Below are 26,819 nucleotides of genomic sequence, written 5' to 3' on the forward strand. Positions count from 1 at the left end.
CCCCAAGAGGAGAGATTGTACCAACAAAGAACATTTAGTCCAGAAGAAAGATTGATCACATCCATGCTCAGTCTTCAAGTATATAAAGAATGCTGCAAAGTAAAAAAGAATAAACTGTTCTCTCTATTATCACAGTGGATAGGGATAAAAAAAAATATATAAATAGGCTTACACTGCAACAAGGAAGATACCAGGAGAAAAAAATCTGTTCCCTTGTTCTCCCAAACAACCCTTATGATACTGAAGTCCTGTGACAGCTAGTAACAAAAATCTCTAAAACCCAGTTATCTGCACACCGGAAAATAACATATATACAACTGATCCTTCCTTTGGGTAGGGAGAGGGACAAGATGACTTTAGGATTTCCTTCAAAACGTAATAGTTCCTGCTATTCTATATACATCTAACAGATGACAGCTCCTCACTTAAAAGGTGCAGAGAGATGCTTGTCAATCACAGATTCTGAAGAGATCTTGCTAATGGAACAGAAAAAATGTTTGCCCTCTTAACATTTTTATATTGATAACGAACCAAGCCACAGGATTCCAAGACAAAAATGGAGGTGTCAGAAATATAGTGGCAGCTCATTACACAGTACCTCAAATGGGATTTGGTGCTGTCTTAGGCAGACACTATTATATTGACATCCAACTCATACATGTAACAGAGCTCCTCACACGCAAATGCCAAAAGCTGGAATGGATGTGGCACTGCTGCTCTGTAACTCACTGTGCTACTGCTGATCACCCCTCCAAGAAAGGCTACACATCTGTGCTTAAGTGAAGGGATTCTCCTATTCTAAAATGTGCAAGTCACTCACCTGAATTTGATGTTTTGAGCTCAGAGTGACAGAAACTCCAGTACCACAAGCACAAAACAATGAGACTGGCCAGAAACACAAAGACACCTAATTTGCAAACGAGGAGCCACAGGCTGTTTACACCAGAATGTCTCAGTTATAAACATTTAATTAAATCAGCCTTTTTTCAATCATGGCATATTTTCTACATCACTGCTCATTTTCAACTTGCTGGAAAGCCTCTCCTGATGTTCCCTTTTTAAGATACTAAAAAGCTGGACTCAAAGTTACTGCAACAGGCAGGAGCTAAGAGCAGCCAAGTGCTGAACAGTGACACTGGATTTTCTTAGCCACTCGTCAAGTATTGCCCTCCTCAACATCCACACTATCTGCAAAAGTCCTTCCAGCAAAAAACTCATTACACGGAGCTGACAGTGCTAGCTTAAATTTCAGAGGAAAATAAAAATTTCATCTTTACAAACTTAAAACAGAATCTGCTTTCACTGTCAGGTGACAAACTCTAGAATTTGTGTTTGTGATCTAGAACTGCTTAGCAAAAAGTGGAGATGCTCAATAACATTCATTGATTATCAACTAAGTCACTTCTATTGACAGGTATAAAAATTACAAGTTCACTAAGTAAGCACATGATAAGCAGAAAATGACTGAAAAAATGCTTCACTGATTATTGACAGCATTTTTAAATTATTTACACGCTAACAGACATGTATGTCTTAACTATAGTAAATTACCAGAGTTACCACTTCCTTTAAAACAGAACTTACAAGGAATTACAGACCAGGGTAAGCTTAATTCAATGCCAGCTAAAAGCATGAGGCATCAATCAAAACCAGGCTGGCAAATCATCCAGATCAATGCTGTTCATTAAGCACCAAAAAAAGCCAAGGAAAACTGGATACCTCTACTATACCGGAATTGTACACATACATTCATAAACCATTTGTTACCAAATTTCTTTCCTGCAAGAAAAGCAAAGAAAGAAAAGGACAGAAGTAAGAACCTGGCTTTAATCAAATGAAAGACCAAACAAGTGCTAAAAAAGTCCACACTAACTCAGTGTTGCTTTACTAGTGACCCTCCAGAAACGGAAGAACTATAACTGGACAAGATTTGCAAAAAGCGGAAGGTTAATTTAGCCAGCAGGAAGAGGAGGAAGAACTTAAATACCACCCAAAGCTAGGCTGAAATTGAGTACTGAGAAGTGAAAGTTAACCACCAATAACACATAAATTGAACCATGTGTATATATTAACAGAAGAATCCAAGATGAAAGATTTGGGCATCAATGTGAATGCTCAATAGAAATGAACACTCAATAGAACAGGGACTCTGCACAGCAGGACTCTGTGGGATGATGCTTAAAAGGGACAGATAATATTGAAATTATTTAAAAATGCTACTTATCAATCTTCATTTGGAAGAGCATATTGGTTGACTAAAGCCATTAGAAGCATGGATAGTTTTCTATTCCAACAGAGGTTGCAAAGATTTGCACTTCTGAAGACAGATGACATCTGATAAACAAACTAACAGCAAGAAATAAGGGAAATCACGACTTCTGTTCCAACAGAACATGAAATCAACTCAAAATAGCAAATGATAATTGCAGTACCATAATTAGCTTGTGGGTTAGAGTACCACAATGTACCCTGGAAAATGCATTTCAGCAGTTTTTTAAATGATTGTGTATTTGTCTGGCTAACAGAAAAATTACTCTAGACAGAACATTTACTCTAGACAGAACAAAATTATGGATTTTCAGGCTCAGAAGACACAAGATATCCACCAGTTGTGAGAAGACTTGGAAAACAGTTTCCTTATATAGGTTATTCCAAAATTATCCATGGCAGTTTTTGTACTTTCCAGGAGTGTGATGCTGGAAAAATTAAATGCTAATGTTTAAAAATCTATCCTATCTCCCCTTGGATATGCTTTTAAACAAGAGAGAAGAAAAATGAGGTAAGGGAGCTTGAACAATTCCAAACACATCAGCCCACAAGGCTCCCTCACACCCAGCAACTCACTATGAATGGTGTATTACAGACAGCCCAGATCAGCAGATCAGGGATGGGGAAATCTCTTCAGGCAGCTCTTCTGCATTATAGAACTGAACACTGGAGCTGCAGAAGGGCCAGCACAGCAACTGATCTCCAAAGAGAAGGAACTTTCCTGCACTGGTGGCAGCACAACTGGAGTTAAGTGGACAAATGTGCTGAGGTGAAACACTCCGACAATTGACCTATTTGTCATTCAGGTTTGAGACTTTGTCCTTACATCTTGTGTACGATCTGTGAATCTGCAGCTCCTCCCTAAGCTCAGACTCCTTGGAACAGACAGGTCTGATCAGGAAGATGAATGCTTCCTACCTTGAGGAACATTTCCTGATGATGCGACTCAAGAAGCAAAACACACCTGCAGGCAGGAGGTGGGAGCTAATCCCTGTTGTGCTGCAACCCCACAGAGAGAGCTGATCCTTCTGCAATTCCAAACTGCCAGTCAAAGCTTTAACATCTTAATACACAGCATGCTCTAATTAAAATTTCTAATTAAGGGGGGAAAAAACCCACCCCACACTAACCAGAAAAACTGATGTTGCAAATTAGCAAGCCTTGTGTACAAATTAAAGGTGGTCTTTGCAGCTCTTTCATAGATGACTTTAATGTTAGTATTTCAAGCAAATAATTGTGGACAGTCACCACAAGTTCATTTCTGCCGATTTCAGTAGTGGGACACAAGTACCAATTCCTACATGAGCCTTATATGTTAGGGTATGGCAATCCACAGATGATCCATTTAAGCACCTTCCTCTGGAAGATGGATGAAACCAAATATGGACCATAGGCACAAGCTGTCTCCATTGCCTCAATAAAAGGTAACGTTATGACAGATTTCCTCTTATTTTTGTTGCAGGAAATAAATGTTTTGAGGAGTCCAGACTAACTACCCTCAAGGCTGGCAACAGCAGACTCATCAGTGCCCTTTGGAGACTCATCAGTGCCCTTCACAAGGCAGCAAGGGGGATGTGGGAAGAGAAGCAGCAGGAACCACAGTCTGAAGACTCAGGTCCACCCCCGTGACATCCCACATGTGACAGTGGACAACTGACCAAATCCATCCTCCCTCCCACTTTTGTACCCATCAGTTGGGCATCAATTCACTGCAAAAACACATAAGTGAGGGCAAGTTGAAGATAATGATGTGGTTTTGAAATACATCATATATCAAAGGCAAAAACTGTCAAATAGTGTCAGCACTCAGTACTGAGAAATCAAAATACTTTGCAAGAGCTTTTCTCAATACTGATCTCACAGCAACTTCAACCTTAAAAGAAATTGTATACGTTAAACTGTGATGCTTAAACATTAATATATCTGTTGTAACAACAGAATTACTAAATAAACGTGCTTGGATACCATTATTACAGCAGTTTGAGGTCTCTACAAACACATTTCAGCCTAAACCCATGCCTCTCATTGAGTTTTGTGTTCCTGACAGTTCTATTTTCATTCCAATCTGGCAAACCTCTGTGTTCTTCCACTGTTCTAAATTCAGACCTCTGTCTGAAACTGCCCTGTCATGCCACGCTTTGCCAGATGGCAAATGAGATTTACAGCTCAATTTAGAACTGGATGGAGACCAAACTGTCCACTTACCCAGCAGGATTCTAAGCACAGATCAATCTTCACAGCTAAAAACAACACAACCCCCCCCCCCCCCCCCAAACTGAGGTATAAAGTGATTTGCATTTCCCCCCAAACAAAACGCTTCTCTTGCCAGAGCTCCCCAACAACATTTTTAAAAGGCAAGATGACACACCACCAACCCTTCCTTTTCCCCTCCACATTCAACAGCAATTGAAATCTACCTTAGTTCATCTAAAGACAAAACAAATTAAGATACATGAGAAAACTTGCTTCTCAGATGCCTGATTTTTTGGGGGGAATCATTTTAGTTATTCCTGCACAATAAGTAACTAAGCAGACCATCTGCATTTCTACTGTCCTCACAGACAGCATGACCAGCATTCTGCAGAAAAAAAAAATTCCTATATCCATTTAATAGAAGTGGGCACCAATGTAGATAATATTTCAGTAACTTAACAGTGTCTAGGAGAGCTTCTGAAAGACCTTGATCTTTCCAGGTAACAAAACTATGTTCTCAGAGAGTGCAGAGTTCAAGTCAGCTTTGGTTGAAGTGGGGCTGAAGAAAGAAAACTAGACGATGGATCACTTACTTTAGTAAAAACTAAGAAATTTAGGCAACATCTCTGTGTGGGGTCTAAGTTTCAGCTTGTCCTTATGGAATGCTGTTTTGAGAATTAATTCACCATGAGGGCATGGATCACCCCTAACTGTCAGACTGAAGTTACAGGCACTAAAATATCAGTTTTCACAGAAAATAGTATAAAAGAACTGGCTCCTACACATCTGAATGGGGGCCACATACAGCCTAATAAAAGCAATTTTGTGGTCCAAAAAGGATGGAGTCTGTCTGATTGACATGAATGAGGCCCTTGAGAAATCTCAGAATGATGAACCAAAATACAAGAAGACTGCATGACTTCCACTCAAAAGAGAAGAAATTGATCTAAACAGAACATGCTAGAGCTAATGAACAGCCTGGCTTTCTTAAAGGATCAAAAATAATCAGATCAGTTTAGTGCCAAATGCCAGTGCAAGGGTGTTAGCAGGCACCTCATTCACTGCTGGGGTTGTCAGTTTAGTAGTACTTGATCCAGACCTCAAATTACCTTTTGGTTAAGAAATATGAACTAAAACAGGCAGAACTGGCAAGGACTCAAAAGTCAAAAGACAGTCTTGTTTTTAAAAATGTGCCTTGTAAAGCAATGCAGGGTTGACATTTACCAAAGATCTTGCAGTATTTTCTGATTCTGTTCAATAAGTTCCTTTCACAGCCAACTGTGAAATACAAAAAGATAAGAATTTGACAGATTCTCTCTCCTGTCCTTTACTAGAAAAGGTACACAAATGTATACTTTGTGTAACGTATCAGACATGTATGGCTTAGATGCCCCTTAGAGGACTCAACTTTGACAAGCAACAGTCACCTTGAGGAGGAAGTGGATGATCCAGGTCTTGCAGACTGATTACACCATATTGGAAAAGCACTGGTATCAGACACATAAATGAAAATAAAGAACTGTAACACTGAGGAACAGAAACCCAACAACTGGAACTTCAACTAGCACAGCATGCACATCAGGAGATGTGAGAAAGACTCCATACTGTGGCACTGACAATGGGAAATAAGCAGATCCACTGTACTCTTTCTCCTCATACATTGTCAACAGCGTAAACTGACATTTTTAACCTGGTTTTGCACAGAACAGCAGGAGAATTTGTGGGGAATCCCAGAAGACTGCCAGTATCTTGCTTTAACTCAGCCTCCCCAAGCCCCTGGGTTCCTTCTGGGTGCCCATCATCTGGCAAACTGACCTTACCACAGATTGCAGTCATACAGTCCTTCCCCTTCTGCCAGGCTTGGCAGGTTAGCCTCCCAGTGCTAGGCTGTATCTTAAAATAATGCTGTTTATATCCTCAACAAATTTGTTTAAAACTCATGTGTTTGTAAATGAAGATCTTTTCAGCTCACTGTGGATATTAAACTAAAAGGGAAATGCGAAGGGGTTTTGAAACTGCTAATAAGGTAGCATTCCTCTGCTGCCTTTGATCCTTCATTCCACAAGATCCCAGAGCACTTTGCAGATGTAAACACAGAGCTGCTCTCCCAGCAGAGAGAGGCAAACAGTGCTGGGGTGGACTGTGGCTTCACCACTGCAAATCCCCATGAGTTGTGATGGGCTCTCATTTTGCTTTACCATCCCATGGCTGTTCAACTGCAGAGTCCAACAGGCAAAGAAACTATTGCCCAGAAAGAGATGCCTTGTATACATCACGAACTCCCCTGGTGCAGATGGCTCACTTTTCCATAGTCAGTTACTTGCAATCAACTAATACAGGATTAAAGAGACAGAGCTATTTTCAGCTGAGCCAGAAACATGCACAGAAAGGACACTGGTGCCTCAGGCTTTGGTCAACAGATTGGAGTTGATGGCTCTGTCCCAGACTTTAAATGCATTGCAGTTTTTAATAGAAGCTGTTCTTTAGGAGCTGGGTTGTGAGCAAACCCTTCTGTCTCAGTTCCAGTGAAAACCCGCTTTTTAGGTGGGGAGACAGCTTTGATTCCAAGCAAAGGATGCCACCTACTGAATCCTTCCTACCATGAGCACAGCTTTGACCCTCCTGGCTCCAGACCTCATGATGACAAGCCAGACTGCAGTCCCAAAATAAATTCCAAGGAAAAGTAGAAAACAGACTTCCAAAAACAAAGCTCAAAGCTTTTCTCTCTGCTACTCTCCCCACAACCTGAAGATGTATTATTCACAAAACATCTGCACAGTTCACAATAATCTCTAGTTTTTCATCACTGACAACCTTATCAGTATTTAAAAAACTTACATTTTTATTCCATTTTGGATTCATTATAATACAGTCTGACAATATATGCTAGTGCAGTCCATTCTGCAACATTTAACCCGCGTTCCCAGTTGCCATTCTTAACTTCACGGCTTAATGACAGAGTCAGTAGATCACAATTTGACCCTGTTAATATTTTTTTAATGCCATTTTTACAAATTACAGCATAATGCACTGATTATGAGGATGAAAGGAAAGTCTCTACATCTGTCTGGAAACCAAATAAAAGAATGTTTGAACATCTGTTCATCCTACAAATATCTTTAAAAGCTTTGATTTTCCCATAATCATTTTGTTCCACCATTTCACCCTTTTTTGAATGTGTATCCAACAGCCTCAGGACAGCAGCCAGAGATCTGCAGTAATAGCACATTATAATGAAAGTTCTTGGGCACACTTATGTTCTCCCTTTGGAATTCTACATTGGGAGAAACAAAAAACCAAACCCCAGTCTTCAACAGATCACTCCCCAGCTGCATATCCTACACAAACCTCTGGAACAGGAGCAAAATGAGAGGACAAGGCTCTGTGACAGGGGCTTTCCATAGAGGATTCCAAGGCACGAGGAGAGGGTAGGGGGGCAGGTGAAGGCACAGTCTGCTCCTCTGGGTCCATCAGAGCTACCCAGAGTCAAAGCTTCAACAGATGCAGCTCCTCAGCACACACAGGAGCTGGGCTGAGGCCAAAAGCCTTTCCCACCTCACTGGGCTCCCAGTAACCATGGGAGCCCTGCCATGGATCCCCAGGGCAAGAGCAGAGCCACAGCAAGCAGAAGCAACGAGCAAAGAAGGAAATGGGAGCACTGAGGAGGAGATCAGGTCGTGAGAAGATGAAGAAAAATGCCAAGTTAGTATGCTAGTCTAGAAATGAAATGGAAGATAGGAAGATTTTAAAAATATGTTTACAAGAGAGTGGATGAGAAAGGGATGTAGATCCAACTCTGGAATTACTGCTGCTCACTCCCTTGAAGTACCCCAAGCAAATAAACCACTGGACTCCCTGCACTAGGAGTCCTTTCAGCCAAATACAGGGCTACAAATCTAAGTGTTCAGGATTAATGAGTTTTCAAAGGGATCAGGCTCCATAACAATAGACTCACTGATCCTGCTAAGGGCAATCCATGGTGTGGGGGGGAAAACATTCATCAGATAGGCTTTTGTAAAATTACATACCCCCATTTACACTGACAAACTCCTCTCCAGAACTACTCAAAACTGTCTTAGAAATGAGAAAGACAAAACCCTGTAAGTGCAAGGATAACTCAGGAAACACCTTTCCTGATCACTCCCCTTTTCTTTCCAATTCTCCAAATTAGCAACCCATTTAAAATTTGGCAAGGACACTAGGAACTATAAAGATACCAATATAAGTTCCTTAATAACTAGGAGTACTTAATTAGGTTTTTTTTAAACCCATAATTCTTAGACTAACCTGGGATGATGGTAACACTGTTCCTTCAGTGTGATTTGTTTCTCTGTGTTCCATCACTGCAGTATCTTGGCCAGAGGTAACAGTGCAGAGTACAAAACAGGATTTGATAATGGCTTAAAAGAAAGATAACATTATGAATATTCTTTCCAAAGACTGCTTTTGGAGGTGTTTGAGAAGAAGAGAGAAATGGGGGGAGAGAGGTGACAGGGATGTGAAATGTGTTTTTTCCATTACAGAAGGATACATTTTCTAGCAAGGCTGGCAGCACAAGTTACGTTAAGCCAATAGCTGAAGTTGCCTGCCTAATTCCTCTGGGATCACACTGAAAGCATACCCCATAATCTTAAGGGATGTGCTAAAGCTTTGCTGGGACTCACTCAGCAGAAACTGTTTGGGATTACATAAAGCACTAATTCTGTTCTGATTTAAAGGGGGACCATCAGCCTAGTTTAGACACCAGGCTTGCTCTGTCTCACAACTGTCCAGCTGTAAATATCCTCTCAATAGCTGAGAACTTGCCATTTGTAGCCATTTTGGCTACTAGAAATTAAAAGGAGAAGACTGGAAAAAATCAGGATTATGTTAACATGATGGACTCATGCCCATCAAGGGATATAATAATATGATTAATAAGAATGAATGTAGCAATTATTTACCTCCATGTGCAACTAATGCACTTACATTATACATGCGGTCACCATCTGTAGCTGACTTCAGCAAACGGGTCACAGGCTGCTATTCAGCATCAACAAGCAGGTACTCTTTTTGCTCAAAAGGCAGAAACTAACATTTGCCAATGCTGCCAAGCCTGAGTCCAATTTCTGTTCCACCCTGCAGCTTTTGTACCTGTGGAATTGCTGTAAGCTTTCATGTTAAGGTGTCCTATACTTTGTATGCCACAAGGAAGGGATATTACCAGTGCTCTCCTTTTTATGAGCCTAGGACATGAAATTGAGAGAAAGAGCTAAAGTAGCCATGAAATCCCTATTAAGAACTAATGGTTTCTAAAGCATCTTGGAGACACTCGTTTTATAAGGCTTATGCAGCAATCTTCTATCATTATTTTAATGAAAGAAAGTCCTTGACTATTTCCAGAGGCAACTTTTTCTTTCACACACCAAAGGCATTTTAGTTACTAAAAAACCCCAAAAAAACAACAACCCCAAAAAACCCCAACAAACCAGTTTTGGAATAGGATTCATTGCAAAACAGGCAGGAAAATCAGAAAAGTTACGTAATATGTCACTGAAGATAAATTCTGAACCTTTGGAACAGCAAATAGAACAATTAAGACTCTCAGCTACACAGATCATTATGTTTAATATGAAAAACATTTCTAGATATAAGCCATATTTATAAAAAACAGATTAATACTGGTGGCAAACTAATAAATCAAGAGAAACTTGAACACAATTATCCAAGAAAACAGTGCAATTAGAATGTACAGAATTAGTATGCTCATCTGGCAGGGGAGATTCTCTGAGATGCCATAAAGATGCACATCACAGAGATGACAAAATAAGCAAATCTGAACAGAATGAGATAGCAGAGATTTTGAAAGAGGGCACAGTCAGCAAGAGCTTCCAGGCTCTGTTTGTGAGGAATTAACAGGTCTAATGTGTTTGGACAAGAAACACATTCCATGCCAGTGCATTTCAGGGTCTGGACTTTGAGGTGTTGTCAGAGGCCCCTCTTGCTTCCTCAGGATTGAATCATTTTCTTCTGTGTGTCAAAAACATATCTTTTAAAGATAAGAGAGATAGTAACAGGTACAGCTGAATCATTCTTGCTGTTTTCATCCTCTTTGGTCATATCCCCCTTCCCTCCCTTGGATTTCTTCTTGGAGACAGCAGTTAGCATCATCTTGGTATCTGGCTTCAGCCCATCTGTAAAAGAACAAGAACACACATGACTAACCCACTCAACGTCACATTTCAGAGAACTAGAAAAAAATGAGCAGGCATGTTCTCATTTGAAATCAATCAAACCAAATAAGAAAGTAAATCAGACGCATTAAGGAAGTCACATTTCTGCATAAGACCCCTGCAATATGGTAATCTACACAGAAAATAAGAGAAGTCTTTAAACATAAAGTTCACAACCATGATACCACAAATCCAGGGCAGTATCCTGAATCCTTCAGTGTCCATCTACAGCTTTTAAAGTATTAAACACAGGCAAGAATTTAAGCAAGCCAGACCAGCTTGCCTGGTCTGAGTGTTTTACTTAGCAGGCCTTTTCTATTACTTAGACACATACCCAAAGTTTCTTGTCAACGCTAAGAATATTTATAAAATTACAAGTAATGAATAAAAAACAACTGCTGAAACACTAAAATGATAGACATTCACACAACTAAGAAGATTCCTGAATTTCTTTAAGTCTATTTTCTATTTTCTGGATTTACCTGCCCACTGCTTTTTTTATACCTTGCACATTGTGAATTATACAGGTTTTGTGTTTGGTTTTCTTTGTCGGGTTTTTGTTTTGCTTTTATTTTGTTAAGACAAACTGTTCAGGGGTTTCAACTTGCACTGCTTATTGCTTAGGGGCACTAGAAGTAAGCTGCATAATATTCTGGGGGTCTGTTTCTCCAGACATTTGTGCCAAACAAAAATATTTATCCTTTTCTTCCTAAACGGCCAGGGTTTATTACACCTTTATTTTTTCTTATAACTCAGCACACTGGTAACATTTTAGATAAGAAATGCATGACAACAAAGTCCAAAGAACCGCTATAAAACAAGAGAGACGTAGCTCCTAAAAGAGCACTCCTGAAGAAGCACTTGCATAAAGCAGAAGGCAAGAAACTCCTTGGAAGCTTTTTCAGCAGCACCTGAATACACTGCAATGTGCCTTTCAGGCATTGGGCCAAAACCAGTTCAGGTATTTTTAACCTGTGGCGTCACATAACCTTATCACACACACTTAATCAGCCTCTCTCTCTCAGTACTGAAATTCGGATGCGGATTCTCATATCATGGCCTGACAAAAAGATTGAGATGCTTATGATTTACTGGAGACAGGAGGTCTATGGGCAGAGATGAACTGCTCCAGCTCAGACACATGCAGAGGCACTCACAGCTGATGGCAAGGGGACCCAGCCCCAGAGCCCACCTTCTCATCTTGCTGTGTCAGGGAGCAAATTGTTGCAGCAGCATTCCCACTGCGTGGCCAAGGGAAGGGAGGAAATGAGGAAGTGTTGAAGCAAAACCAGGAAACTGCCCATTTGCCATTTCACAACCAGAGGCTGTAAATGATCCCCAAGGCCGTGCAGTGAAGATACTTTGACAGAGAGGGGTCTTTCTTTTTTTTTTTTTTTTTTAGGAGCAAAACAAAACAAAACTAAAAAACAACAACAACAACAAAACCAGCAAAAAAACCCCCAACAACAACAACAACAGAAAGTGACAAAAGTGTAAAGGTCCAAAAGAGGAGAAAGGTAACATGTTTTGTATATAACTAAATTACAGCCCACACTAAGGCTGCAGGAGTCCAGCATCAAGCAGAATCAACTTTGTACAGTTCTGCAAGATCATGCATTTCACAGTCATGGCAGCTGCTGTTTTCTCTTTCGAGACAGCAGGACACAAAAAAGCAATGATTACTTCATTCTGAAAATAATTGAGACTGTTCTTCCTTGATGGCTGAGAAGTCTGATAATGACTATCTTTGCACATGTAAGGTTCAATTAATCAAACTAGGTAATATGGTGTGGCAGGACCACATATTTATTATATGATTTTATTACATTGTAGAGTCATGTTTGATGCAGCTGTTTTGATTTTTTAATTGGATGCTTTCATATAAATCCCATTAATATCATTACCCTTACAATCACTCCATCTTCACTACAAAAAATAATTTATCACTACATGAAAAGCAACTTATTTCCTATTTGGAAAGCTCTAAGAGCATTGTGGGTGCTGCTAGAAAAAAAAAAAAAAAACACAACACAACAGTCAAAAAAGGAGAATACAAAAACAGCAAAAAAATGAACTCATGCAGCCTTACTTGCTACCTTTGCAGAATTTATTTAATACTTTATGTTTTCTACTGTTTTGATCAACCTAATTGTAACTATCCCTGCACAGGGTTTCCTCTGCTTTCCTGAGATGACCATTTATTTTTTGGACAAAGAAACATCTCATTTTGGTTTCCCTTTCTGGGTCTTATCACTATTACAAATGTTGCTGTTACTGGCACAGCACTGTTTAAGAAAGATGTTTAACTAAATCCTTTCAGAAAGACACATTTTAATTAAAGCAAACAAATCCTAAAACACTTTTATTTATGTTAGCAGGCTTTGCGAGACTCTAATTTCCAAAAAATGCTAATTGGCGGAAAGGAGAGAGGAAGGGAGGAGATGTGGCATTAAAATTGCAGCCAAACTTTTCCCTTATGGGTATCTGAAGGACCCAGGCTGCCTCTGCAAGCCCTTGCCCACAGTAACACAGCAGTGGTTGGCCTCTCACCCCACAGAGACCCTTGGCTGCAGCAGCAAGTCAGGGAAGTCTCAGCCACGAGGGTAAAATAACCACTGCGGATAAACTGAGCTTCAAACCCACCAGTGACATCAGCTTGGATGACCCAACACAACTGAAACCTGGCATAGCATCTGTGGCATTCAAACAAAGCATCTCATGTCTGAAAAATTCTGTTTTCGAGAAAAAAAGTTATACTGCATGTGGAACTCTGCTGGGGAAAATGCATTTAAAACTGAGCCATTTCACCACCTCCACCCTATCACTAACTTCCACATAGAAGTAGTAAAGGTATACCTCACCTGCAGCACTTAATACCTATTTGGGCTAAATAAGGTATTCCAGGTAAGAAGTTTACAGAAAAAGTGGCAGAACACAGTAATTCCTACTGGTAAAGTGACAGGCTGACAGCCAAAGGCAGCTCAGGTATTATGAAACTCACATGCTATCTAAATTACCTAATCAGATCCCATGGCCCTCGTTCTGCAAACAGATTAGGTGGCTGGCATCATAGCCTAACAAATGGCATCTTCTGTTTTTCTACTCTGGTGCCAGCAGGTCTCAGGGCTGAAGAGGATCTGAGACAGGGAGCAGCACAAAGCAGCAGGCAGAGAGAGACAGGCACAATCGGAGTTTCATCTACCTCCGTGGATTTCTCACATTACACACGATGCATACTTTACATTTCACAAAACCAAGGAAATGAAGGGAAATATATCTGTCACCAAAGAAGACATCAGAGCTTTAATAGCTGAAATGACGGATATTTTTAGATGGAGGTCTAGTTTAACTTACTTACATTAAGGGTCTAATCTCCGCTGAACAATAGCTGTGTTAGCTTGAACACATAGTGAGAAATCTGTTCCATTAATTAAGTGCTGCCTGTACTACTTGGATTTGTAGCAAATGTTAATAGATTTTTTTTTTCTTCCTCTGTTGGACAATTACTTTATTTTGGCAAGTTGCTAATGGATTAAATTGAAAAGGTCTGTGTATTAAAAAAAAAAAAAAAAAAAAAGACTTGAGCTTCAAAGTTCTAAAAAATGCCTTGCATACAACAATGGAAAATACCTATGTATTAGTATTATTAATGAGCCGTCCTCAAAGGCACATAAGATATGTGAAAGCCTAGCAAATTCATTCCTACCCATCAAAACTACATCTGTAAGAAGTGCCCAGACAAGGTCTTATGCAAAATGTACTTTAGCATCCACTAACTCAGGTTAGATGTGAAAATCTAGTTGTAAAACAGTGTAATCTACTTCACTCTTTTCAACTACTGTTCATAATTAACAAATAAAAATACAGACTCTTTAATAGCCTTTGTCTCAGAATAGCCTGAAGGATTTAGTCCAAACAGATCCATTTATAAATGATATTGATAAAAAAATGTATGTTCAAATTCAAATGAAAAGCAATACCACATCGGTAAAAATATTTTCCAAGCCTAAAAACAATTTCTCGTGCACAAAATAAAGATACAGTATTTTATACAACTTCCACAAATAAAAAGCTAGCAGCTTAGTGATTTGCATTATCTTACACAGTTAAATGAACGGCAGCGTCAAGTTTTACAATTGCTCACACAAGAAATTTGCGTAGAAACACACTAATTTTAACCACTTTATATGGAAATTCCACACTAGAACTCTGGACCCCTTCTTGTGTATAGGTTAAAATCCAATTTTATCTATACACAATCAGCTCAGCTCCCCTCCCTCCAATGCAGTTACTCCCATGGACACAAGCTTTGTGCTCAGGTTAAGCAGGATGTGGCAGAGGTGGGTGATGAACACCCTCCTGCGGTGGGCCCGGGGCAGGCTCCACATCAGCCACCCCAGACAAAAATCACCACACACAGCACCATTATCAGGTTTATTTTTGCTTTGTTTTTACTACTGCTTCAGCTGGAAGGAGGATGAAAGCTGACACAGTGTCTGCGCTCTAATTGCTTTTGCTCACCCAACATTAGGATGAAGGAGCACCTCTGTGCTTTTGCCCCATATAAATATTTATTTCATCCATTACCTGTAACCGTGGACTCTACTTTGCCTTTTACACTTTTAACTTCTCCACTACACATCCTCCTTCTCTTAATACTGTCATTCCTTATCAACATCCCTTGTCAGATTTGTTGGCTTTTTTCCTTATTAGCCTTCTGCTTCCCTGCTCCTTCAAAAAGTCTCCAAGGGTGGTCTCCATTCTTTCTTTCTAAAGTCCAGGTCCTTCTTCCTCGACTCACAATTGCACTTGCTATTCAGCCCTTCTGGAGTTTTATCTCTCTCCCCCTTTTCCGACTTAATTTTTCAGATTTGCCATCTCTGTATTTCCATTTCCTATTTTCACAGTTCTCTTCAATATTTAGGAATAGTCCTGTCTCCTTCAAAGGTAATGAAACGTTGTGTTTGAATGTTAGATTTTAAAGACTGAATGCCAGACACACTTTAGATGAGAAGCAAGATAATGCAGTATCTCCCTGTAGCCCAGCCAGAGACAGGAGCAATTTTTAATCAACTGATAAACCCATCATTGAAAACAGGTGTAATAATATAGGTGCAGAGCAGGCTTTCCAGCACAGCCAGGGAGAATAATTTATTTTGCTGAACTTCAACAACTCCCTTCTCTTGTGCACACTTGTAAAAAAAGCCTACTGTAAACTATCCTAGTGAACATGGAAGTATTTGCATGGATGATTAAACAGTTTTCTTACAGTATAAGAATTGTAATGGGAGAGAAAAAAAAAAATCATGTTAAAAGATTTCAATGCTCCCAATTAATGAGAACTTCAGTTTTGGGCCAAAATTAAAAGTTCATGCAACCCTGCACTGGTACTTGCCATGGTTTGCTGGAAAAGCACTGGCTCAGGATCCTCAGCATGCTGTTAAAAAAAAGCACATTGAGGCTACACCAGCAGCTATCCCGGGAATAGAAAATTTTCCTTTCTGCATTATATATTAAGAAATTGCTAGACTGTTCTTCACTGGCCAATACTATTGCCAAACCTCCCATTCCATTCAGGAATCTGTGAGCAGAGTTTCAGTGGGAAACTGAACTTTCTTCTCCTTTCTGTGAACAAAATATCCTATTCACTTCCTTCAAATGCTGCAGGTAGAAGACTCAGCTATATGCAACTTCTTGTTTCCTGTCAAGATTCAAATGTTAAAAATTGACTGAACATCAGAGAACAAGTCAAGGTAGCATATTTAATGTTGGAAATAATTTTTATCTGAGGCAAATGTAACCTTTTAATATGACAGGCAGGCATTTTTCTTTCCTCCCAAGGGAAGGAAAAAAGAGCAAAACTTGAAAGAGGCAAAGTGTTGGGGATAATCCTCACGCACAATGGATTATTCGTAACAGCTGGTTTGCACAATTTCAGGATTTCCTTAAATTGAACTCTCAGAACCTGAACCCTAATTACACAGTTAGAGAGTGTGTGCATCAACTCTTGCTAACAGAGAGAAGAAAAGCTGGTTGATCTGAAAATCAGAAATAATTAGAGGCCCAGATGGAGACATCCATGCCACAGTCTGATGCAGAGGGGCTTCACCAGAGAGTGTACAAAGACCCGCCTCTCCCTCAGCTTACTGCAATGATGGACTACTGAAAGGAAATAGGAACTTTTTGCCAGTACTGCAGGACTCGAGAATCCTGTATTTCAGCATAACATGATTAAAAACTATATACATTTATCCATTCTTAAAAATAATCCATTCTTAAAAAAAAACATAGCTACCTATGTCCAAAGAAGGGTACAAGGTTCAAACAGAGCAGTACTCCCATTTGTTTCACATTCTGATCAACTTTAAAATAAGAATAATAAATTTATCATTGGTTTCCAGCAAAATTAATAGAAATACCAGTGTTACAAAACTGATTCTCAGGGTCCCACAATACACTAGAAAGCACACACTTGTTTTTCAACTAGTCCTAAAACATGTCAGCAGTTCTACAGAACTGTTTCTATGCACCCCAAAAACTTGGAAAGCTCATGCAACATCCCTAAAGTAACACTCCAGATTTTTGATCTAAACAAAAGGCAGAAGCCTTCCAAAATAAGAGGATCTGTTTGCTCTGCCTCTCCTGTTACAGTTATCTCTGCAGTCAGGCAGAAAGGGCAACAACAACAAAATAAAACACCTACTGCTTCAACTCCTTACATCAGTTAGCAACTCTGCTTCTCTTCTCTGCTGAAGATACCTCCAATCTTTTGACTTTATTAATGCAATTTCACACCCTCAATACCCTAGGGAAAACAACAACAACAAACCCCAACAGCAACAAAGAATAAAAAAAAAAAAAAGAAAAAGAAAAAACCAACAACAAACCACCAACCAACCACCAAACTCAAAACACCAACAAAACAAAAACTCAAACCTCAAAAAAAAAAAAAAGCCAAACTGATCAAGAAAAACAAGATCTTTGTGAGCCATCCAAGGACAAAAGTACTACGTTACTGATGTTACTGTACCCATAAACACTATAATACGAACCTCAAATGCACCACACTGCTTCTAGTGGACTGGATGCTGGGTCATCTAGAGACTGCTGATTCTATCTAGTTCAGCATCACATCTGCCTATCATGAATATATTACGCTTTAGAAAGAGCAAGAGTGAAACTGTGTCCTGAGCTAACTGGAGCCCAGGATCAGGCAGGAATTCTCTACCTGACATCAGGGTCAACACCTATAAAACTTTTCTAGGCAGAAGATTTAAGTCCTCTTTGAGGAGTCAATTTACTCTGTTCCTAGGTGTTCACCACCATGATAAAAAATATAGTATGATGACCAAGATAATTTCAATGTAATAGTTGATCAGAGATTTACTCAAGAAACAAGAAACTCCTTCCCTTGCTACCCTCAGGAGCTCAGGATTTGAGCTCCAATTACTTTCACGTATCGGGCAATGAATTTTATGTATATCCCTTCACAATTCTCCAGTAATTCTATTTTGAATTCACACCACCTTTCCCACATCTCTTGTCAGCTCTCTCAAATATTCTGTTAGAGTTTCAAACTCCAGAGAAGAGTAATTTTTCTTTTCTGGCCAGTACAAGATCAGTTATTATCACCTTACCTGGTTTGTGAATATTAATAGGGCTACAGCAAGAAGGGAGCAATCAGCCTCCAAGAAGACAAGAAAGGAGACTCCTTCCTTCCAAATGTGCTAAATCCTCAGTGTGCTATTTGGGATCTACACAAAGTATCCATAATTCATTGTTTGATGACAGAGGCAAGAACAAAAAAAAAAATCTTACAGCTACTTTGAGCAGAAGTAGAATGCCCCATGTCCCAAACAAACACTGTTGTGACAGCCAGCCTGCATCCACCAGTGTTATTCCTGCAGTCTCAGCATGGCAGACTGCTTGGAAATCTTTAAATAAAGCATCTATCAATAAACTGGGGAACAGCTTCCCTCTACCACATCAGAGAGGGCTGCAGCTCAGTGGTGAGCAGGATTGAGTCTTGTGTATCAATTTAAGTTTATACAGGCTTTTGGACTGAAAGACATTATAAGAAGTGGTACTACTGGAAATATGAGCTCCTACTTCACAGGGAAAGAGCCAATCTTCCTTGATGAGGAAGACAGAAGCTGTTTTAATTTAAGAAGTTGACCTGGGTGAAGTTCAGGCCAAAGCTGTGTTTGGAAAACTCTCCCATCAAGCTGGAGACAACCCTTTCAAGCTCAGTGCCAATCCCACACAATGGCTTGAACTGCGCTCTCCGGCAGCCCCTAAAGGCACATTTTGTATCTTGGCTTTTGCTGCAAGCAATCAAGAAAGAATGCAAGAAAACAAAACTGTTTTCCAAGCACTGTTTGCTGGTGCCATAATTAATATAATCAAACAATTCCACAAATTGCTTCCAATTGTTGGCGTCACTTTCATGTGCAGAGCCAGACTTTCAAAGAAGGGCCCTTCTTGTCCTACATCCTTACACTGGTAACCCCTGCTTCACACAATAGTAAACAAGACCTCACTAAATAGTAGAGGGTAATTGGTACTGTAATAGGTCCCCAAGGCACCATGGACACAATTTGAAATGCCATCTAATTTTTCTTTGTAATTAAAAAAGCAGTTACTATATTTAAACAACACAAAGAAGTTCAGAGGGGATAGATCAGTTTCCCACAGCTCTCGGAGTTTTCTCAAGGTCAGGAAGTTTTACAGGCTCAATTGGTACATATTTTTTTTCTTAAATTAGTCTGCCATACCTTTTACATGAAGTCAATGTCTTGATTTTCAGTCTGATATTTTTCATATTGCTAAATGGAGCACAGACTCCAGCACCACACCATAGCTGCTGGCTGCTGACTGGGTATCAGTGGTGCACTTCTCTGTGTTTGCCTTTCCTGCCCCTTCACTCTCCTCTTCATTCTAAGCCTGTCATCCACACTGAGGAGGCCCAGCATAATGCAGTGCATTGAGTATGCCATTCATTCAGCTCTATATTTCTCAATTTCTAGCAAGATGACCAGGATATATTATCTGATTTCCCAAACTTACACAATATGACCACATTCCTAACCTTGTTTTTCAAAAATAAAATGCAACTATTAAACATTAGGTACAAATGGACCACTTTTGAAACCACATAGCAGGACAGGTTTCTGAACTTGACAAATCCCCATCATGTATCACACCACTGCTCTGCATCCACCTCACTACTTAAGTAAATCTACAAAAGCCCACAACATGCTTTAGAAGGATATTTGTAGTTCCCATAGTGGGTTTTCCAGAATACATCCTAATCCAACATACCCTTCAGCCCTAAATGACAACATGAAGTGACAAAGTCTTTGTTTCTTGGCCAGCTGGACATCCTTCAGCAGAAATTAGTTGAGAGTACCCAACCTGACCCCATTTTACAGGCCAAGACAGCTGCCATTGCAGAGTGCACCACAACCATTTGTTGGCCAAGTCTTCCTGGAGCAACTTACCCAGGAGCAGAAGACTTCCTGCCTTGCACTCGTGGAACCTTGGAACACAACTATGGATTGAATGCTCTACAAAACTTCACCTTTCTGTGCACCAGGGACTAACCTTAATACAGGTTTTATAGGGAGACTCCAGTGCACCAAGCACTAAGTCTAGGCTACACAAATTAAGTGTACGCACAATACAATGGATCAACTGTCAGAGCTAAAAGACAACCCCTATGATCATATTTCTGGCCTTAAATCCAACACTGTTCCATTAGCCTAGAGGAAATTTTCAAATTATTTTCTCCATGGACTTTCAGTACAGCAACAAGGCTGCAATTATGCCAGCAGATGTATCATACCAACAATTATTAAAACTCCATTTTCATTTGATAGCTACTCAGGGTCCACAAAGTCATTGAGATCACATGTAAATGCAGTACTTGCTGTCCCAGTACTCCTGCAGGGAAAGGCACCACTCACACTGGTGCTGTGGTTTCAGTCCACACATTCTTCAAGCTCCCTGAAGCAAAAACTGAATGCATGGAAAATGCCCAGTGGATAACAGGAGCAACTATGAAAAATTAATGGAACTAATAAGGAATCAAATTATTAATACATATAAATGTAATGTTGGAAGCTTAGGAATATAGGCAGGCTCTTCTTACAATTCAGCAGTAGAAAAATTACAGGCAAGTCATCATGAAATACCCAAGACCATTCAAAACACTCAAAGTCAGAACAGTGTCTTGAAATCACAATTACTATCACTGGATCTCATAAATTCTCTCTCTCCTGGCAGAGTACTAAGAAACATGCAGATATAAACACAGAGTAAAATTTGGGAGAGTCTATGACAACTATTGTATAGGACAGATTTTCACAAGTTTTATTGTTGAGGTAGTCCTTGCTGATTAAATTCTCAGATCAGATAGGAACAATACCACAAACATGTCCCTGGAGAGTACAGTTAGGTATGCAAAAATAGATCGAGGTACCACTAAGCACAGGAACTTTCAAAATTTTAAAAACCATGGAGTATCTCTTTGGCACTAAATTTCTATCCAGTGAGGGAGTTCATCAGACGAAAGCCACTCAGCAGTGGGCCAGACTGTGTTTTTGTCAGCACTCCAGTACCTATTAACTAGTAACTAAACAAAACCAACAATACTCATGTTGTGTGCACCAAGGTGAGCAGAAACAACTAAAAACAGGTTTTGCATTCAACACAAGAGACTAAAATTTCATCATACCAGCGAAAAGGGAACAACAACAAAACCTGCACCAGTGCCCAATATCTCCTACAGCAACCTCTCAGAAATGTATACAATGCAGAAGAGGTTCAGGTTAGCAGACCTGACACAGAATCAAAGGCAATTCATTACAAAGCAGCTCCAAATCAAAGTGCTCAATCCACAGGCCTGTCTGTAATCCTCCCACCTTGCCTGCAACTCTTGATGTGGAGGAGGCACCACAGCAGCCAGTTAAGCTGGACCAACTCCTCTGACATATCCCAGGCATCTGCTGCTCAGCACTGGTCTAGAGTTTAAGTTTGGTGATATTCATCTTCCCCCAGGCTGCCTTTTTAAAGCAATCCTGAACAATGGGACTTCTGGATATAGACTAAAACATTTAAGTATTTTTTAAAAAACTTCTAGGCAAGGGCCTTTAAGGCGATTAGAAGGGGAGGGGGATTGGATAGCAGCTTTTGCTTTTTCATGTTTTGTATATTGTGTGTAAACAAATATGCAATTTGCTTTAAAAAGATAAGGTGATTAAATTTTTATCGGGCTTGTACTCTGTTGTCACCACAACAAAGAGAATTAGGAGGAGGAAAGAAAGGCCTTTTTATTTGAATTACGCTCTTACCAGAGGTTCTCTGCAGCACAGCTGTAAAGCCACTCAATGTTCTCCAAACAGGTCCTTTGATTGCATTTTATTCAACTTGTTTGCATTTGGAGCAATCGAAAGGAAAAGAACGCTCAACATTTTGATGTCTTAATGTGCCTTAATACCTTCTTTAATTTACATTAAGCTTCTTAACTAGGGTGATGAATTCTTCAAAAACAATAAAGACCTAGTGCAAAAATCTTTCACACACCATGAAAATTGAAATTATAATGTATTCATGGCTTTTTTTTTGTTACAAAAACATTATTTAGAAGAAAGATTTAAAGCATATGAAAAAAGTTGTATGAAAATTACTTGATCCAGAGAAATAGAGGAAAGTTCAAACTAATTATTACAAGGGAAATAAAATGTAGGAGGTGGAGGAGAATAAACAGCATGAGAATTTTGGGTTACTATGAAGTTTTCAGTCTTTTAATAAACTATATAAATTTCTTTTCTATGGCTTTCTACCAAAGAATCCTAAAAAAACCCCAAACAAAAAAAACCCAAAAAACCATCCAAAAAACTCCCCCAACAACCAACCAACAACAACAAAAAAAACCACCCCACAAAAACCAAACCCACCCCCCCCAAAAAAAAAAACCCCACGAAAAACTTGTATAATTTTGTTTTACCAAGACAAAATAAAATGTTTCCCAGTTCTTTCTCCTTTATTATTCATATATACTTCTTCCCTAAGATGACTCTCCAGAGATCCACAGTGTGTTCCCCTCCCAGTGTCTTTTACAGTCTGCCAAGACCAAGAGCCAACACTGAAACTGATGACAATCATAAAAGGGTACTCAAACACCTTCAGATGCAGCAGCTCCACAAGGCACACACACATTCCTGGGTGAAATTCCCAGAGTCAAACTCCATCCACAGGTGGATCTCAGTCAAACAGGAGGGAATGCTGCATGAGAAAGGAAGGGCCACTCAAAAAGTAGAGGCCATTTGAGGGACAAGACTGGACAGGTTTGCTGTCACAGGCACTTTGTTTTCCAGTTATAGTGGATGCTCAAACACTAATTACCTGGCTCATGTATCAAAACTCATTCTCAACAATTCCTTGTTCTAAAGAACAATGTTCTTTAAAAAAATGCCTTCTACAGAAAATGAACTCAGCTTTCAGTGAAAGCCCATTATGGACTTCTACATACAAATTATGTACATTCATACAAATGTATGTTTTGTACGCTTCACATACAAGGTAGCCATAGTAAGGAACATCCAAAAGGGTGTACTTTGTCTTTGCTTCCCAATTTGTCTACTATTTTACCTTTCTTTTTACTTAAAAATTGTACATACTAACTCAACTGCTTTAAGTTCTCAGCAGTATATATGCATCTGCACATGTATAGCCACAAACCCCAATTTGCTCCCCTTTGTCCTCTGCAAAAGAAGTCCAGAGAAAAAACCACAAGCCGTGACTGGCACTTCTCTGAACACCTACACAGTGCCCAGAGCTGTGCTACAGTGACTGGGTGTCTGGGTACTACAGCAGCAGAGAAATGAGCTTCCCAAGTGAATACTGAACTACATAAAATCCTCAAAATATTCTTGAAATAATAGATGGATAATTGAAAGAGAACAGACATTTTGATCTGGAACAATTGTCATTTTCTGTTGACATCCACTGACTGCTCAACTACATTCCCAGAGTAATGTTTTTAAGCAAATTCCAGGAAAGTAGAGTTTAAAACCTCACAATAAAGCCTGCTACACTTACAAAACGTTTGTGGAAAATCTCACTTAGCTGTACCAACAATTAACTGGCCACAATAATTAAAACAATTAAAAAATTCACATGGTGCATTTGCCACAGAATAAAACAGTGCTGATACTAACCTAACACTGTTGGCACTCTGGTTGAAATGACACCTTCTGCTCCAGAACAAGTCACACCACACCAGCACAGAGCAGTAAAACCAAAGTTCAAGAGTGAATATGGATCAACAGATCAAAACTGAGAAAATCTGAATACCAAGAAATTGTGGATGGTAACTAAAGCAGCACAAAACAGTTTTACCAGAAACCACATTGTTGCCTTCTGCTATGGTTCAATGTTTTCTTCACAGCTGTCCTGCAAAGTAGTCACGGCTTTTGCAGGAAATAGGAGAAACAGATGATACAATGCTAATATAAACAGTTACTCAAACATGATAATTATTGTGTAACAGGTAACCACAGCTGTATCCCAACTATTTAAACTTTCATCTGCATTTTTAAGGGAGCAAGTACAAAATCTACATATCCCAAACAGTATTTATGTATATAATCAGTTAAGTCTAAACTGCTGCATCTATAAAAGCTTGTATCTTTAAGCACAAATTATTCATAAATTTTAATTTGTTTTAAATGTTGAAAAATTCCATCCAAGTAAATTGAGTCAACAAGCCAAATGATGAAGACATGTATCTGGGTTTTATTTAAAAAATAAAAAACTCAAGTCTATAAATTTCTTAGTCATCCACAAATCCTCTAGCAGTAACTAATAACTAAGTTTATATAACCAATAACTAGTTTATAAGTTTATAACCAAGAACTAAGTTTCCTGCATTTCTTTCAATTAAGACACTATGCTTTTCACATGCTGGTTGAACACTACTGAGCCTTAACTTGATTCTCTTTGTATTATTCAACTGCAGTATTTGTAATTGTTCTTATAGAAATAAATTAGCCAATAATTATCAGAAAGGTGGAGGGGGGGGGGAAGATTTGCAGAATGGGACTCTGTAAGCTGCTTCAATATCGTTAATTTAAAAAACGCAAAGTCATCAATCCACTCTGCAAATAAAAATGCTTAAAATACATATAAGCATTATTCTAAGGGTAATAATTTATTTATATTTCCTTCCTAAATATCAAGACTTAGTTCAATCTTTTCATGTTTTTTCTCAGTAAATACAAAGACCAGAAATAAAACTTTGAATATAAAAGTTAATGTTTTCTAATAATTACTTTATAGCACTCAGGCTCCAAATAAACAACAATGCTAACCAAATTGAACATAAACAGTAATGTGTTTATAAAGGGACAGGCACCGTAAGTCAGACTTTATATGAGATAGCACAAGCTGTAGAGATATAGTGACACAAACCTAGCACATGTTAACAACTTTATACCTCTATCCATGTCACAGCAATACTTCCATTTTTCTAGGCAAACACTCAAGGGTTGGGTTTCCTTCCTCATTACTCTCTTCCTGGGGCACAGATTGTTCTAAAACCCAGTCAAGTAAAATACCAGAAAACAGGTACAGCCTCTGTCCAAGTAAGCAGATCACGTTTAGGCTGAAGGAGATTAGTTTTCCTGAACCATCACCCCAAAATACTCTCTTCATCTTTCTGAAATTTCCAGGTGCTGATCACTGTTTAGAAATAAGATGTAGACAATTCACAGGGCTCTGATGCAAAAAATTATTAACAAGTGTCTTGATACAGGTGGCTGGCTGGAACAGAACAAATTACAGCAACGTAATGGACAAGGTTCCCCCTACCAATGCAAAGCTGTTTGAGTGTCTGGATCCAAATTCAGCTGTGACAGGGAAAAGGTTCACAACTTATACTGCAGGGTGTTACAACAGCCAACCCAGCTCTGTGGAGCGACAAGGGCCATGGCACCTTTCCAACACACCAATGCACTCTGACTTGCACTGCAAAAAAAATCCATCCCTCACAAATAAATATGGTATTTCTAGGGAGTGCAGTAAAAGGCAGCATTGAAGCAGAGGAAAATTAAATTACAGAAGATGTAATATGACCAGCCAAAACACACAAACAAGAATAAACCAGCCCCATTACCAAAACCAGAAAGGCAGCATCTTGTGTGATGACTATTGATTTCATTAAGTTTAGGCTCTAATACAGTCCATTTCAGGAGCAGAGGCTGTCAGATCTGAAGACTTATTTTTCTTGACAAATAATTGTTAAGCATTTGCCATGTATTAACATATCAATGTTTATGATATCTTAAATTACTCAAAGACAACACAGGAAAATATTTAGCCCATCATTATAAATAACTTCTAGAGTGACCCAATGAAAGCATGGAATATCTTTTGCCCACTGAGTTCTAGAATACTGAATTTTTGAAAGGGGATAATTTAAGAAATATTCATATTCAAATTACATTTTCTCTGGTAGCTCATCTACATCTTCCTTGTAGCTCCCATTATGACACTGTTCCAGTCAACTCTGCACTTCACAGCATCCAAAAAGCCATCCAAAAAAGGAAACCCTGTCCCTTCCTATACCCATCTGTGTTCTCTATTTACTTATGTCTCCAGTTATTGCTCAGGGCAGAGCTGATCAACTGCAAGTTCTGTGATGGCAACCAAGAAGCCATTTACAATTAACAAGTAACAGCTGTTACTGATTTGGCAGCAGAATTATGGCAAATCTGTAGTTCAAACCCTTCCTCCTTATGAGAAGGGAGAAAACAACAAGAACAAGCCAAAAAAAAAAAAAAAAAAAAAAGGGCACAGCCCTGGCTAACCTGCCTAATAACAGCTCTGCCTGTGCAAAGCTAGGAACATAGAGACTATTACATCATGTTAAGTCAAGCCTAAGGTCCTATCTTATCCAGGTTCCTTCCTTAAAGGCAGGCAAGCAAGGGGAGAAGTCTGCAGCACACCACGATATTGAGCCTTGTTCTCCTTCTAAAGCTCTCCATGCCCTGCAGACTGAGGTACCATGCAGGTCTACCCCAGGGACTGCATAAGTGAAAAGTCCAGCTGGGAATCACATCTCCATGAAGGTTAATGTGCCAGCAC

At 39.3% G+C, this 26,819-nt stretch overlaps 1 protein-coding gene across 4 annotated transcripts in view; it reads right to left on the reverse strand.

Annotated features, from left to right (window-relative positions):
- Positions 1-7,436: 7,436 nt before the first annotated feature.
- The window catches only part of EEFSEC (eukaryotic elongation factor, selenocysteine-tRNA specific), a 124,854-nt gene continuing 105,471 nt past the window's right edge, over positions 7,437-26,819 (reverse strand). For all 4 annotated transcript variants that reach the window (XM_083869665.1, XM_083869663.1, XM_083869666.1 and 1 more), the window contains exon 7: positions 7,437-10,634. In XM_083869665.1, coding sequence (XP_083725791.1) covers positions 10,450-10,634 — 185 coding nt within the window. In that variant the 3' untranslated portion in view covers positions 7,437-10,449. The remainder of the gene's footprint in view (positions 10,635-26,819) is intronic.

The sequence above is a fragment of the Zosterops lateralis genome (genome assembly GCF_965231275.1).
Source record: "Zosterops lateralis genome assembly, chromosome: 11".
Classification (NCBI taxonomy): domain Eukaryota; kingdom Metazoa; phylum Chordata; class Aves; order Passeriformes; family Zosteropidae; genus Zosterops; species Zosterops lateralis.